The sequence below is a fragment of the Linepithema humile genome, chromosome 3, assembly GCF_040581485.1.
Source record: "Linepithema humile isolate Giens D197 chromosome 3, Lhum_UNIL_v1.0, whole genome shotgun sequence".
NCBI classification, from domain to species: domain Eukaryota; kingdom Metazoa; phylum Arthropoda; class Insecta; order Hymenoptera; family Formicidae; genus Linepithema; species Linepithema humile.
Window position 1 is genome coordinate 29,937,976 of NC_090130.1, and position 13,009 is coordinate 29,950,984.

At 45.9% G+C, this 13,009-nt stretch overlaps 1 protein-coding gene across 3 annotated transcripts in view; it reads right to left on the reverse strand.

The window, feature by feature from the left end:
- The window catches only part of LOC105669782 (zinc finger protein castor homolog 1-like), a 78,100-nt gene that overhangs the window by 48,147 nt on the left and 16,944 nt on the right, over positions 1 to 13,009 (reverse strand). For 2 of the 3 annotated variants that reach the window (XM_012362900.2, XM_012362899.2), the window contains exon 2: positions 460 to 533. In XM_012362900.2, coding sequence (XP_012218323.1) covers positions 460 to 490 — 31 coding nt within the window. In that variant the 5' untranslated portion in view covers positions 491 to 533. Of the gene's footprint in view, positions 1 to 459; positions 723 to 13,009 lie in introns of those variants that run through there. The other variant, XM_067351193.1, reaches the window with a different exon arrangement.

The window sequence follows — 13,009 nt, forward strand, 5'->3', positions numbered from 1 at the left end:
TCGTTTCTCATATCGCAGTTAATAGATATCAACTTTTAGCGTCAATTACAATCCCGCGAACTCGAACGCTAAATGCATGTTCTCGACACGATGCTCGCGTGTACGCGATAGTTTCATAAAATTAATGCCGCGATTCGTGTTTTCGCGGCGCGAAACGCGATGCACAACTGCTTTCACTTGGACGAGCCGGAACGACCGCTCGGATCCGCGTAGGATGAATTCTTAGCGCAATTGTGGAGTCTCGTCTCGGCCATAACAATATATAATCGTGTAAAATTATGGATCCCTTCCCTTCTTCAGCATTCCGTGTATGAATCAGAAGTATCAGTCGCAGAGTTAATGTTATTATAATCCTAATGCTTTAATGATTTTTAGAGGCCGCTAAAATTTTTTATTATTTTGTATAAATCAAGCCCTTAATAATATTCGGCTTAAAGAGCTAAAAAAAAAATGTCTTACCGGGGCCATACGGGCTGGTTACGGCGGACATCTCGAACCTCGCGAACCACACACAGCCGGCTCCTCACCACATCCTGAAACAAGACACAAAAAGTCTTTCACAATGTTCAAACTCCGACTAATCTGCAAATTTGCTTTCTATATATTTTGCCGATTCATAAGCTGCTATTTTTTCCAATGCATGCAGTTTAACCGGAAATATTGCGCACTTGCAATGAAAAAAAAAAAATCACCGCCACGGTAAGAGTCAGTTTCGATTCATTGCGCAATATATATCCGACTGCAATATAATCAACCCATTCTCGAATGAAGTCCGCGACTCGTTCCCCGACAACATACTCGCTCCGGCGGTGTTTCTGCACAAGGCGCGAGAAGGGAGAGAGAGCCGATGTAAGAGAATCGCGAAAACGAGGCGAAAACAAAGGTACGTCGCCGTAACAAAAGCTGCGGTGATATACGAGCGCAGCGGTGTACGCTGGTCTCGCGCAGCTAGTCTCGACCGGCCTGGCGCGATAACATGCGAGCGCGCACGACAATTCGTTTCTCGGTTATTGGAATGCAGACCTTTAAGCCCATTACACGCCGTCGCGTCGCGCGGCAGCTACGTCGAAGGAGCAGGAGAGCGAGCCGGGCTCGAGAACACACGTGCGGGAGAAGGAGAGAAGGAACACGGATGACGACGACGACGACGACGACAACGACGACGGGGGAAAAAAATGAGAAATGAGAAAGGAACAATAAAAGGACGTGGAGCGCAGGCGGCGTGATAAGCATTAACGTCTGACCAATCGAAAGGGTTTATCTCGGAGGGGTTATACCTGTACTAACTGTCATTTCATGGCCTTACCGGCTCACCGCGGCACTCGGGTTCGGCTCTCGCGCAATGAGAAACGGCGGAATGGAATTTCAATCCGTTGGAAAATGACTTCTTACCGCTTCTGCCGCCTCGCTCGCTCGCCCATAATCGTCGCCGCCGACCGCCGTTCGCTGCGCGATCGCCTACGTCCCTCGTATGGCTGTTTGCCTTTTTTGGCGTGCGGATTTGACCCCGGCGCGATACGGGACTGCATCCTTCAGGAATACGCGCCGCGATGAGTAGTCGATGGGCAAACGCGCGACGGGTAATCGATGGGTAGTCAATGGATATCTCATCTTCTATTAATATCGCTTGATTATTATCCTCCGCGCGGAAAGGAACAGCGTATCGTCGTATTGTTCAACCCCGACGATGAATATCTTGCTTCAAATCGGAATCGTGCGCGTGTCGTATAACGATATTCAAGCCAGCCGATCGCGCGATGAAAGCGCGTCGCGAAATTGGGTTCCACTGATAATAACCACCGATCGCAACAGGCTAATGAGCCGAGTTGTAAATAATTAAGCTTTACATAAAGAAACTATCCCAGGGTTATCGAATCGACGCAGACCGGCGACACGCGCCGTAATGCCAACCTGTCGCGCCGATCGCGGTTGATGTACGAGGGCTTTCTATTGCCTTCTCGATCAAGCGCAAATTGTGTTGCACGCTGCCACGCACGACAGACCGGCATTCAGACCGGTAACCAACCGGTCCTCGAAAGATCAACCCGCTACCCGTTGGGTTTGCTACCGCCGCGCCGGTCGACCAGTGTCAGCGATGTCAATGGAGAAGTTGCTGTCATCTCGAAAATGTGTGTGTTTGTTGGTGAATTTTCATCGTTGAATCTTAACAAATCTCGATCATTTCGCTGATAATTTTTTCAGCTTTTCAAAATCCTGACATAAATCAATAAAAATTCTGACATAAAAAAAAACATTTATATATGAAATGACGTTGGTAACGCTCTACTTTATCGTTTCTTTAATCCGCAATGCTTATTTTTAGCTTCAATTTCGGCCGAGCGGCGATTTTAACGAGAAAGATTCGCGCGAGCGATCATCAATCCGATACAATAAAATTTGACTGTGACGCGCATTCTTATCCATTGTTATTTCTGCCTCAGCACATCGGTGCATCAACGGATCTGCAGATTTAAGCAGAAAGATCCGTGCGAATAATCGCCAGTAGGGTCGGTCGAAGTCGAGCGCGCCCTCCGATTGGCGCGAGCGCGCTAGGCGTAGCCGCGAGAATATACGCGGCCGGCGGCCCCGCGACGAGCGGGGATGCGCAGCGTGTACGATCGGACGATATGTCCGAGTGCCCGCGAGGAAGGAGCGCGAGCGAGCTCCTTTTTTCGCCGGCTATACAGAAGGGATAATTAACATCTGTTACAGTACCTATAGCGCGCGGGCCGCCCCGTTTCACCCCACCATGTAGCGCACGGGGCGGACCTTGAATACATTATCACCCTCTCTGTACATGTACGCTGCACATACACCGTGCCGCCGAATCGTCGAATCGCAGTGCTCGCGATCGACCGTGAACGAAAACCTTTATCTCCGCGCGGCCTCGTGTCCCCGCCGCATGCGCCTCGTCGGGGATCTAACGATCTCTTGCGTCGCGAGTTGCGAATCGAATTTTGCGGCAACACGGGGTTCGTTTCTTTGTGCCACCCCTGCCTGGTCCAATAGCCGGCTCGGACGAGAAATCGCCGTGAATGAGAGTGGCGATTATCCGTGAATTTCAATTGAAACCAGAGCTTGTTATCGGAGACAAAAGTTTATAAAATCCGTAAAAAAATTTTTAATCTCATCTCGCATATAATATAAAAAAAAGATTGTCTACAACTTCAGCAGAGATTTACAAAAATTTCCTAAACAGTTGCCGAAATACTCGGGATGCCAGCTTCGAAATTTTTAAAAGTGAATCGGAAGAATCTAAAGGCGGCGGCACGCCATTCTAGGAAATCGTCGAATTCTATTTTGTCTCATTTCCTTTACATAATGAGCGCAATCGTTGGGAAGCGAACTAAAATGAAAGTGTTGCGAGAATAGCGGCGAGAACCGTGTTTATTAAACGTCTGTTAAATTAGGAAATTATGCGAACAAAGTTCGACAAATAGCCTCGTGAGCATCCGGCGATTGGCATAACGCAGATTGAGAAGCCTTGTTTCACGTAATTGCAAAAATGTCTACAAACCGCTCGCTAATGAGAACACGTCACGCATCGGTGCTTGCGAATCCAAAGCAGTGATTGACTCGAGAAAAAAGAAACTGTGGAATGCGGGCATCTCACGATAATTAAGACACACAATTACTGCAGTTCCTTAATATAGATGCGGCTTAGACAGTTCGTGTTTCTTTCCTGTCTCTCTAAAGTACACGTCTTGAATGCGCTCATAAATCTTGTAAATAGAGCCGCAATAAAATCAATAAATTGTGAAAAAAATTAATAGGAAAAAATTGGGACCAAATGTTACGCGCAATGTTAATTCGCATCTGACGATGCGAGATGTTTGTTTCGCACAGACATTTCGAGAATGCAAGATTCAAGACCAATCGACCACGTATATTAATCTATACGAAGGAGACGTATCAAACGAAGATGAGTCGGGATGAGTTGAGACGGGATGAAACTGCACGAGACAGCGGCTGGTCCGTGAGAGCGGGCTACCACTCGACATAGCTCGACGCTGATGCCGATGCCAGAAGGAGGAAACAAAAAAGTCGGCGACGTAACGCGTTCGTTCGTCAAACACTCGAATGTAATGTTGCCAGGCCCGGCGGGCTGGAGGGGCCTCGCGGCTTCTGGAGTGCCTGCTGCGGAATACCGGGAGATTATTCAAATTCGCCACCGACGGCTTAAAATGTATATTAATCGCCTATCCGGGACGAACGACCGGAAACCGACCCGTTGCTCGTCACCGAATAATACCAGTGCGACTTATGTCGAATCGCTCGTCTCTAAATATACGAGATCCAGGTGCGCGGGATGTCGTCCGAGCGACTCCTCGGATATCGCGGTCGCGTTGTCGCATTGATGTCACCGAACGCCCGAAGTGTTTTTGCTTGCGCAATTATGTATCACTACAGCAACACGGAATTGAATATTTCAATAACAAAGTCAGTTGAATTGAACAAATTAGTTAATTAAATCTCTATTAAATTTTGTACAAAATTATCTAAAAAATAATACTTGCTTATTTATTCAAGTTTTCAAAATTTTCAGTTACAATGTTAGATTTCGTAATTATTAAAACAGCTTTCTTTGTTAGGCGAAAATCAACATCGGTTTCTCGAGAGCCACCAGTGACTGAGATAAAGCTTCTCATGCAGATGATATTTTTTTTAATACTTTCATGTTGTAGGTATAAGGATTACTGTAGAACTACCTCTGCACTCTTTCGCACGTCTGGCACTCTACCTTGCTCCCGGACTGAGAGAAGCCGAGGAAGTATAGAGAGAACGGGACAGAGAGAGAGTGAATGTGTTCATAAGATATGGTGTGAAACACGAGAGGACCGAGATTAAAGAATGAAAAACATAGAATTCTGAGAACTGGTTGAAGTCATAATATTCGTAATTTCAAGCCGCGCCTTGTGGCGACCGCGTCTTCTGCGTCGTTGAAATTAATGCGAGCGGAAATAAAATTCCTGCCTCCCCGCCGCCGCCGCGCGCCCTTCATCCCGCGCTCTCGCTCGAGTCTCGCCGTCCACGGCCGCGAGACAAGTGGATGGCGTTTAATGGTCGAGCATCATGTAAATAAATTCGGCCCTCGTCGCCGGACGGAAGGATGTTTGCTTCTAATATTTGGACTTCGCGCCGCGTCGAAAGAATCGACGAAGAGGAGGCGGCGAGAACGTCCAGTCTCGCGTTTCGCCAAACAATGTTTGGCCTACACAAAGATCGACCACCACAAAGCGACCATCACGCAAAAAGATCACCTTTTGATCAAATGCGCAATAGATCATCTCGCTTCTGCGCCTGCCAGAACTTCTTCCCAGAAAGCGAACCATCGCGGAGAGCGCGATATCGAGTGGCGAAATTGCGTCGGCCGGGCGGGAAGTGCCGGGGCGAGGGGAGATCGCGAGGGGGTACGCTCCATTTACGAGGATTAAGATAAAGCGCGACGTTGTCTCTCGGCTGTCTTCGTTTTCCCGTTCATCGGCACCTCGTTCCGCCAAGCTCCGGCGCGTAAAACACGCCTCGGCCGCTTCTGTGTGCGCGCCGTTAAAAATAGAGCACGCAACGACTCACTAATCTGGTTAGGGCTACTTAGCGTAACTCTGACTATTTAGACCTGGATACGGTTACGGTAGTTAAGCCGCCATCGGCTCTAAGTAGAACCGGCGCGGCGACGGCGGGGACTTTTGGGCCTTTAAAGGAGAGAGGCTTCGTCGACCGCGCTAAAACGTCTTAATAGGCGCGAGTGAGCTTAAACGCGCGATTTTACGCTGGTTTCCCTCGTTTTTTTTTTTTCCCCCGTCTTTATTCCTTCCTTCAAAGTCGGCAAACGCGCGCAACAAAAACAATACAGTCGTACGATAATTTGAAAGAAAGATCTGGAAAATTGCAACCAAAATGTAAATCGATACTTTTTATAATCACGAAATTTTTTTAATTACCTCGTGAATATATTAGACATATATATTTCATAAATGTCGCGAATTATTTCTTCCTGCTAATTTTATTAGAATCGGCGCTACTAATTGTGCGAATCTTAATGCAAGTCTCACGCGCGCATAGAATCTCGATGAAATTAAATTTGCTAATGGGCCTCTCTCGCTGCTGCTATTTGTTCAGGCAGCGGACGACCAGCGTGTCTTAATGGTGAATCTTCTTCCTTCGCTGAATGTGGGAACAACGTCAGAGTCATCTCGGCTTAATCGTCACGAGTCCAGGCTCTACCTCCAGGAGGTTTTAAGACTAATTAACGAGTGCCGAGTAATTAATCGATGGATGTTGACTTGTACGTTAGACGCAACGACATAGAATAGTTAGGTCACATAAATCTTCTGAGAGGAATTTTCAAGCCTCTAAATTGATGGCTTACAAATGAAAGATTTTACCATTTTTTTCTTCTGTAGAATAAAAGATGTCAAATATTTTGTAACTAAAAAAATAATTAGTAATTAAAATTTTGTTTTTGAGACACATTCGTAATACTAATTATATAAATTTCTATATTCAAACCAACAATAGTTCAAATCATACAACATTACACAAAAGCCGTACAATTCAGAGTCCTTCTGACGCGCACGTGCCCGCATGCACGACAAGTCTCCCCCCTTGGATCACTCCAAAAACGAGATTTCGAAAATCCGTTATTTAAATAAGGCAGGAGGGACGCGACCGGCAATGGGCCGAGCGATTTTATAAAATTAATAGTAAAGGGTAGGCCGCGCCGCGCTCGCTATTATGCGCGTATGCAAATATGAACGTAAGGGGTAGCGGAGGGGTGCGGTCCGGTGTGCAGTAAAAGAGGGGGTACCGCGGGGAGGAAAGGAGAGACGAAGGGGCTGCCGTGCAGGCTGCAAGGCATTAAAACTTCCGAGATTTATAGCAGCCTGGACTGGTCTGGCCTCGCTCGATTCGGGGTGGCTTCCACTAAAAAGGGGGCCATATTGCTGGTAACGAGTGACGAGGGGGCAGTCGCGACGCAGAGATGCGCGGCATTTTTATTCGCGAATTTTAATATTAAGAAGCAGCATGCATGTGATTTATCTCCCCACAATCATAAGAGACTAGGTATCAAAAATTAATAATTTGAATAACAATAAAGAAAAATTATTCTTGCTTGTCTTAAAACTATCAAAAAAACAGGTATAAAAGGATTAATTTGACGAAATAATAAGCATAAAGAAATAATAATGTCTGCAAAGAATCTTCAAACTTTTATGTTTGGGAAATGATACTTGGCCCCTTATAATTTTTCACTTCATAATTGTGCAACGCCTTCGGAATCGTTTTTACGCGCCGCAGAAAACGTCTGGGCGAGCAAATCTGACGAGAGAGAGAGAGAGAGAGAGAAAGAGGAAAGAGAGATGTATTGGAAATTCTGCGCGTCTCGCATACGCGCTCATCAGCCTCGAACACCAATTAGAGCCATCTCGCAAACGTTACACTTAGGAAGCGAAACGATCGGCGCTTCCACACGGGCCGCTTTTTATGGGCCGAACGCAACGTCTCCTCGGCTGAAGAAACGCTTCTGAACGGAGGTTGAATGCTCGCTTTCTTCGTCAAGTCGCAACACGATCGTTTCTTCGAGGGTCTCGGGTGTCGAGCAGACTATATTTTAGATCGTCTCGCGATGCACGATTCCCCTGAATCTCGCTGCGTTTAACAGTTCAGACTTGCATTCGAATGCCCTTTCATTTGCCATCGGCGCAGTGCGATATCGCAGATACTTGGAGTGTCGTTGCTGAAGCGTAATTTTGCACGAAAGTTTCCATCATTTATCTGCAAGTCGTTGTGGCATTAAATCTAGTCGACGATACTTCTATATTTAACGGACTGATATGACAACTGTGAAGTATTGATTGACGGAACGAGGAATCTCGTCTCTTCGGTGATACGGCGTCGCTCCCGATCGCGCAAGTACCTGTCAACGGACATTTTATCGACGATCCGCGTGTAAGATCGTACGGGGCTCGATTGATTCCTAATAGCGAGTCGCAAGAAATCAATAAGAAATCAATTGCGACGTGACGGCCGGCTCTCGGCTCCTGATGAATAATGGAAAAATCTCTCGTCTCTCCGCGAGTCGAGTCGATCGCAAAGTACATCGGCGGCGGGGAGAGATAATCCAGTCTGAGTTTTCTGGATTACGCGCGATCCCGTTAGACCCGTTTGATGCCGTCTCCTTCACTTCTGCCTCTCCTCCTCCTCCTCCTCCTCCTCCTCCTTCTCCTCCTCTGCCCTTCCTTATTTCATACTTAGTAGCGTACGTGTCGCAGCCCGATGCAAATTTGCGCCGATCGCTCCGAAACCGGTTGGAAATATCAAACCGGTATCGCGACACAATCAAAATTATTATATTTTCTCCCATACTTCCCTCTCGTCATTTCGCAGTCACGGTCGTTTCGAAGCTCGCATGTTTTTCCGCCGAGAGAAAAAATAGTTGCGTTTAGATAATATTTAGCGCTTAATAATATGTAAGTTTTATAGGCGCACAAAGTCGATAGACATCATAAATTATTAATGAGATTTAATATTCTCCCCCGTAATTTTTATTCCATAATTTTTGATGGCCAAAAGATCGCGAATAAAAGTATAAGCCGAGGATCTAACACGATTTTATGAGAGTTTCAGGTTTGCATAGCTCGCGACCCGATTGGCCATTGAACGTTCTTGGGCGATTTAATGCAGACAGTGATCTCAAAGTGCTCGCGATTTCCGAGAAGCGGGAGGGAAAGGAGGCGATGAAGGAGGAAGACGCGGAATGAAGGCGAGATATGGAATTCCCTCGAAATCTTCTTAGCTCTGACATAATGAGACGTCGAACTCAACCGGAGTCGTGAGACTCCCATACGCGCACCGAGAGCGTCGAGTTACGAAAGAAGAAACAGAAGAAGCTAAAGAAAAAGAGGAGGAAGCGAGGAGAACGAGTTCCTTTACGGCCCGATAGTGCCGCGAATCCCTCCAGATTCGCGTGTGTTTCGATCACCAAAACTCGCTCGATCGAAGGCAAAAAAATATTAAGAAGCAAATGGGTCCGACAAAATTCCATCCGGATATACTCTCACTCAAAAAAATATTTCGCTGATGTAGTTAGATTTCTAGATATCGCAACAAGAATGTATCGCTATTTTTCGTATCTGTGAAAACATTGTTTGTCACATATAGAATTTATAGCAGTAATGTTCTAGCAATAGCTTCTGAAAAATTTAGGTACCATTACTAAATGTTATTTATTGCATGATCTAACACGTGATTGATTTTATATAGATAGGCGCTTTAAAGAAACTTTCTTTTTAAAGTTCACAAACAATACAGATATATATTCTGTTTCTGTCATCTAAACTGATTAAGTAATTACATATGCAATATCACAACAGTTGCTAATCATTTATCTGTTTTAGTTAATTTTTTACACCTAGAAAATTTTAGCTATTATTGCAAGATCATTTTTTTGAGTGCTACCGCGTAAACTCGCCGGAGAATCCTTTTTCATCGCGAATACACGAAGAAAGGGATTTAACGTATAGTTCGCTCGCAAATAAATTCTTCGCGTTCGAATAACTTGAAATAAAAAAATAAAAAATAATTGACAAAAAAATTAGCGGAATTAAAACGGAAATTAAGAAGAAAAAAAAACGTTGAATAACGTGCGTCACGAATAATCTTCATCGCGAGATACCATCTGGAAGACGTTGCCTCGGAATCCTCATCCGGATTATCCGCATGACGTCTCGTACGCGCGCGATTTACTACCTAGACTAATCGAAGTTTGCGACGCTCCATAAATTCCATAAAACCTAACGAAAAGTTATATCGCCGAGGTCGAGATGCCCGCGCTGCGTCGCGTCGACGGGATTCCGCGAAAGCTGGCGAATCCTGCGGCGCATAATTCCACGGGCCGTCGAAAAAAGGAAGCGAAGACCGCGGGCGGGCGGAGGAGATAAACCAAAACCGACCGTTCGGAGCCGAAATTCCGCGAAAGCCGGTAAAATTGAATCCCGGGGGAGGCCGAATCGACAAAGGGACGACGAGGTGGACGCGCCGGAGCGCTCGACTTTAGAGTGCCGGGCATAAGACCGGGCTGCTCTTCGCCACGGCCGAAGAAAAAGAAGCTCGTGGGCTCCTGAGAATGATGAATCGTTTCTATTAAAATACTTTTTCGACGGGGAATACAGAGTGCGGGCATCCGGCTCTACCGGAGCCGCGAGTGAATTTATTTACATATTTTCGATCTGGATTAAGAGGTATCGTCGGCGACAAAAGTCCGGGCCGTCGTAAATGTCGTGAATGTTTCCTTCGCGAACGTCGTGTTTACCGCACGCGTACCGTAAGCTAGCTCCTTCACGGGCGCAAATCATGGGCGATATAAATTACAGCCGTGACATGTAGAAAATTGGAAAACGTTGGATAATTTGCGAGTGAAACGTTACAATGACGGTCGCCGCCGTCTCAATCAACAGACTTCCTCGGGAGTTCCGAGTCTAAATGTTATTACAATCGCCAATGTAAGTGATAGCGGAGAGAGAGAGAGAGAGAAAGAGAGTGAGTGAGAGTCTCGGACGGGCACCCGAGGTTAAATCACGGCGAGTCGGCTTCGATGTGTCTACACAAGCAAACGTATCTATTTCCAAGTCGCGACAGCACGCGCATCGAAGTAGTGAGCAAACTGCGCCATGTTAATGAGGCCCAATTAATCACACCGGGTAGTGAATCCTAATGCGAAAAGGCGAAATGTCTCGTCTCGGGAGGCGCCGTGTCTCGTCTCAAGGCGAAAGTACTTCCGTCCGGCCACGATGGCCACTGACACCGATCGTCTCGCCAGTTGAAGAACGTCTTCCTCATTCCCGGGAAACGGACAAACGGTTTCATCGTATTGATCGCGCGTGACTGGAAATCGCGAGATTGCAGACATTTTTTCACACAATTTTCACAAACGACAAATGAAAAGATAAAAATAAAAAATCAATATTAAAATATCGAAATATAATTATAATAAAAATATGCAGCTATAAAATTTACAAGTAATCTCCTAATTTTGCCATTAATTTAAATTAATTTAATGCTATATTCGTAAAAAAAAAAAAAAAAAAAACGAGACTGGAGCAGTAATGTCAAAAACCACAACAAGTTCGCGTCTGGTCATTTATTTTCGAGTAATTGGCAAATATTATTATTAGACTCGCTCGTAAAATAATTTTCAGATTAACGATTGGCTGTACCTGCGTAATGCTGATCCATCGCTTGCTTGGAGTCGACGGTTCGACGGCAGAACAATGGCGAACCGTTCCCCGAGGATCGAAGGAACTCGTATGATCGGAATGAATGAATCGCGTCTAACGCACTGTACGTCGCGGAGTTCGAGGCCGAGACACCAGAGATCGGGCTCGCCTATGCGAGCAACGTGGAATGATAAATGAACTCCGCGCGGCCGCGAGAGCTCCGGTATCGCGGCGCTATTAAGGCGGCGTATAAAATAGTGTTTAGCGTAGCCCGCGTGCGCGAAATAATTTTTCGCAACGTGCCGTCCCCGCGCGCGAATACTTCACTCAACACTCATTAACACACCCACTCCTTCGTAACTTGAACAAAAGAAGAACAGTTTATGCGGATAAAATCTAACACAAAGTGGGAGGGAAGAAATGGAACAGCAGCTTATTGCTAATCCCCGCTCCAAAATTCTCGGCGAAAATGATGGAGAGAGACGCGACTTCCCTGCGTTCCGTGGGTGCGCATTCGCGCCGCTTAATCGAGGCGTTCGGGCGAGGTAATAAATTTATTTCCGAAACAACAATCGGAAGGGTGACTGGAGCGAATGTCCGATGGCAGCGGCGGAAAGAGAGTGAGAGAGAGAGAGAGAGAGGGAGCTTTACGTATGAATCGTACCTAATGCACAGAACAGTTCGTGGAGTTCGAGGCCGCTGCCGTGCGCGCGCGGGAGAGACTGACTCTCCTCGCCGCGCGATGGAAGCTCACCGCGGAATGATAAATGAACTCCTCTTAACCGCGAGCTCTCATATCGGGCCGCTATTAACATAGCGCCGGATAAAGTAACGAATTTAAAAGAAATCCAATATAAAAGCCACGGGAATTCCATCGGAGATCTTATCCGGACCGAGCTCTCGCTCGCCGCGGAGACTCCATTAATCACCGCTCTTCTCCGCCGCTCTTCTTTTCCTCCCTCACCGCCCCCCTCCGCTCCCCTTGCGCTCGCCCTTCGCGCGCTTCATTTGTCTCGTATTAGTCGTTATTACGAAACTTGAAAATTCAAATGGACGAGGGATAATGGCGCTGCCCGCTGTCCGAAGATGATGCCGGGTTCGCATCTTCGTCCTTCGCTTCTCCTTTTCCTTCTCCTTTATCCTTCTCGTTCGCCGATCGAGATGGACTTTTTGCAACGCGGAAGATGGCCCGAAGTAGTCTGGATCGCGAATTCGCATAATGGAATTACCAGATTTACCAAGTACTTAAATCTTTCTTTCGCGAAATGACATAATTATTATCATCAAAAAAATTATTATTATCAAATTTGCATTGAGAAGTCGAAAAGTGACGAAGGTATTCTCTGACGGAAATTTATCACAAATAAATAATTAGATAATCTTACAATCTTAAATGCATAACTCGTTTCGCCAAGACGAATAAGTTTATTATTTATGGCGCGCAAGATTTTACGACAATAAACAACCAAGTTATTTTGACAAGCAATCTTTCTTTGTCTCGTATATAAGTTTTATTTTATCCCACAAAGCAAAGTGGAATGTCAAAATAAAGAGAACGCACAACAGGCGAAGGATGGCGAGGCGCTGAGAAAAGGGAGAAGGAGGGCGAGCAATATGAGACGATTGGAGAACGCACGTTTATAATGTCGAAACGATCGGCTTCGTGCATACCATATTCCACCAAGCCGACTGAAATCTATCGACCTCCTCTCAAATACTTCACACACAATTCCAGCTCCAACTTCTACAATTCAAATATGCAATTTTCATTTATAATATTACTATTGATATAA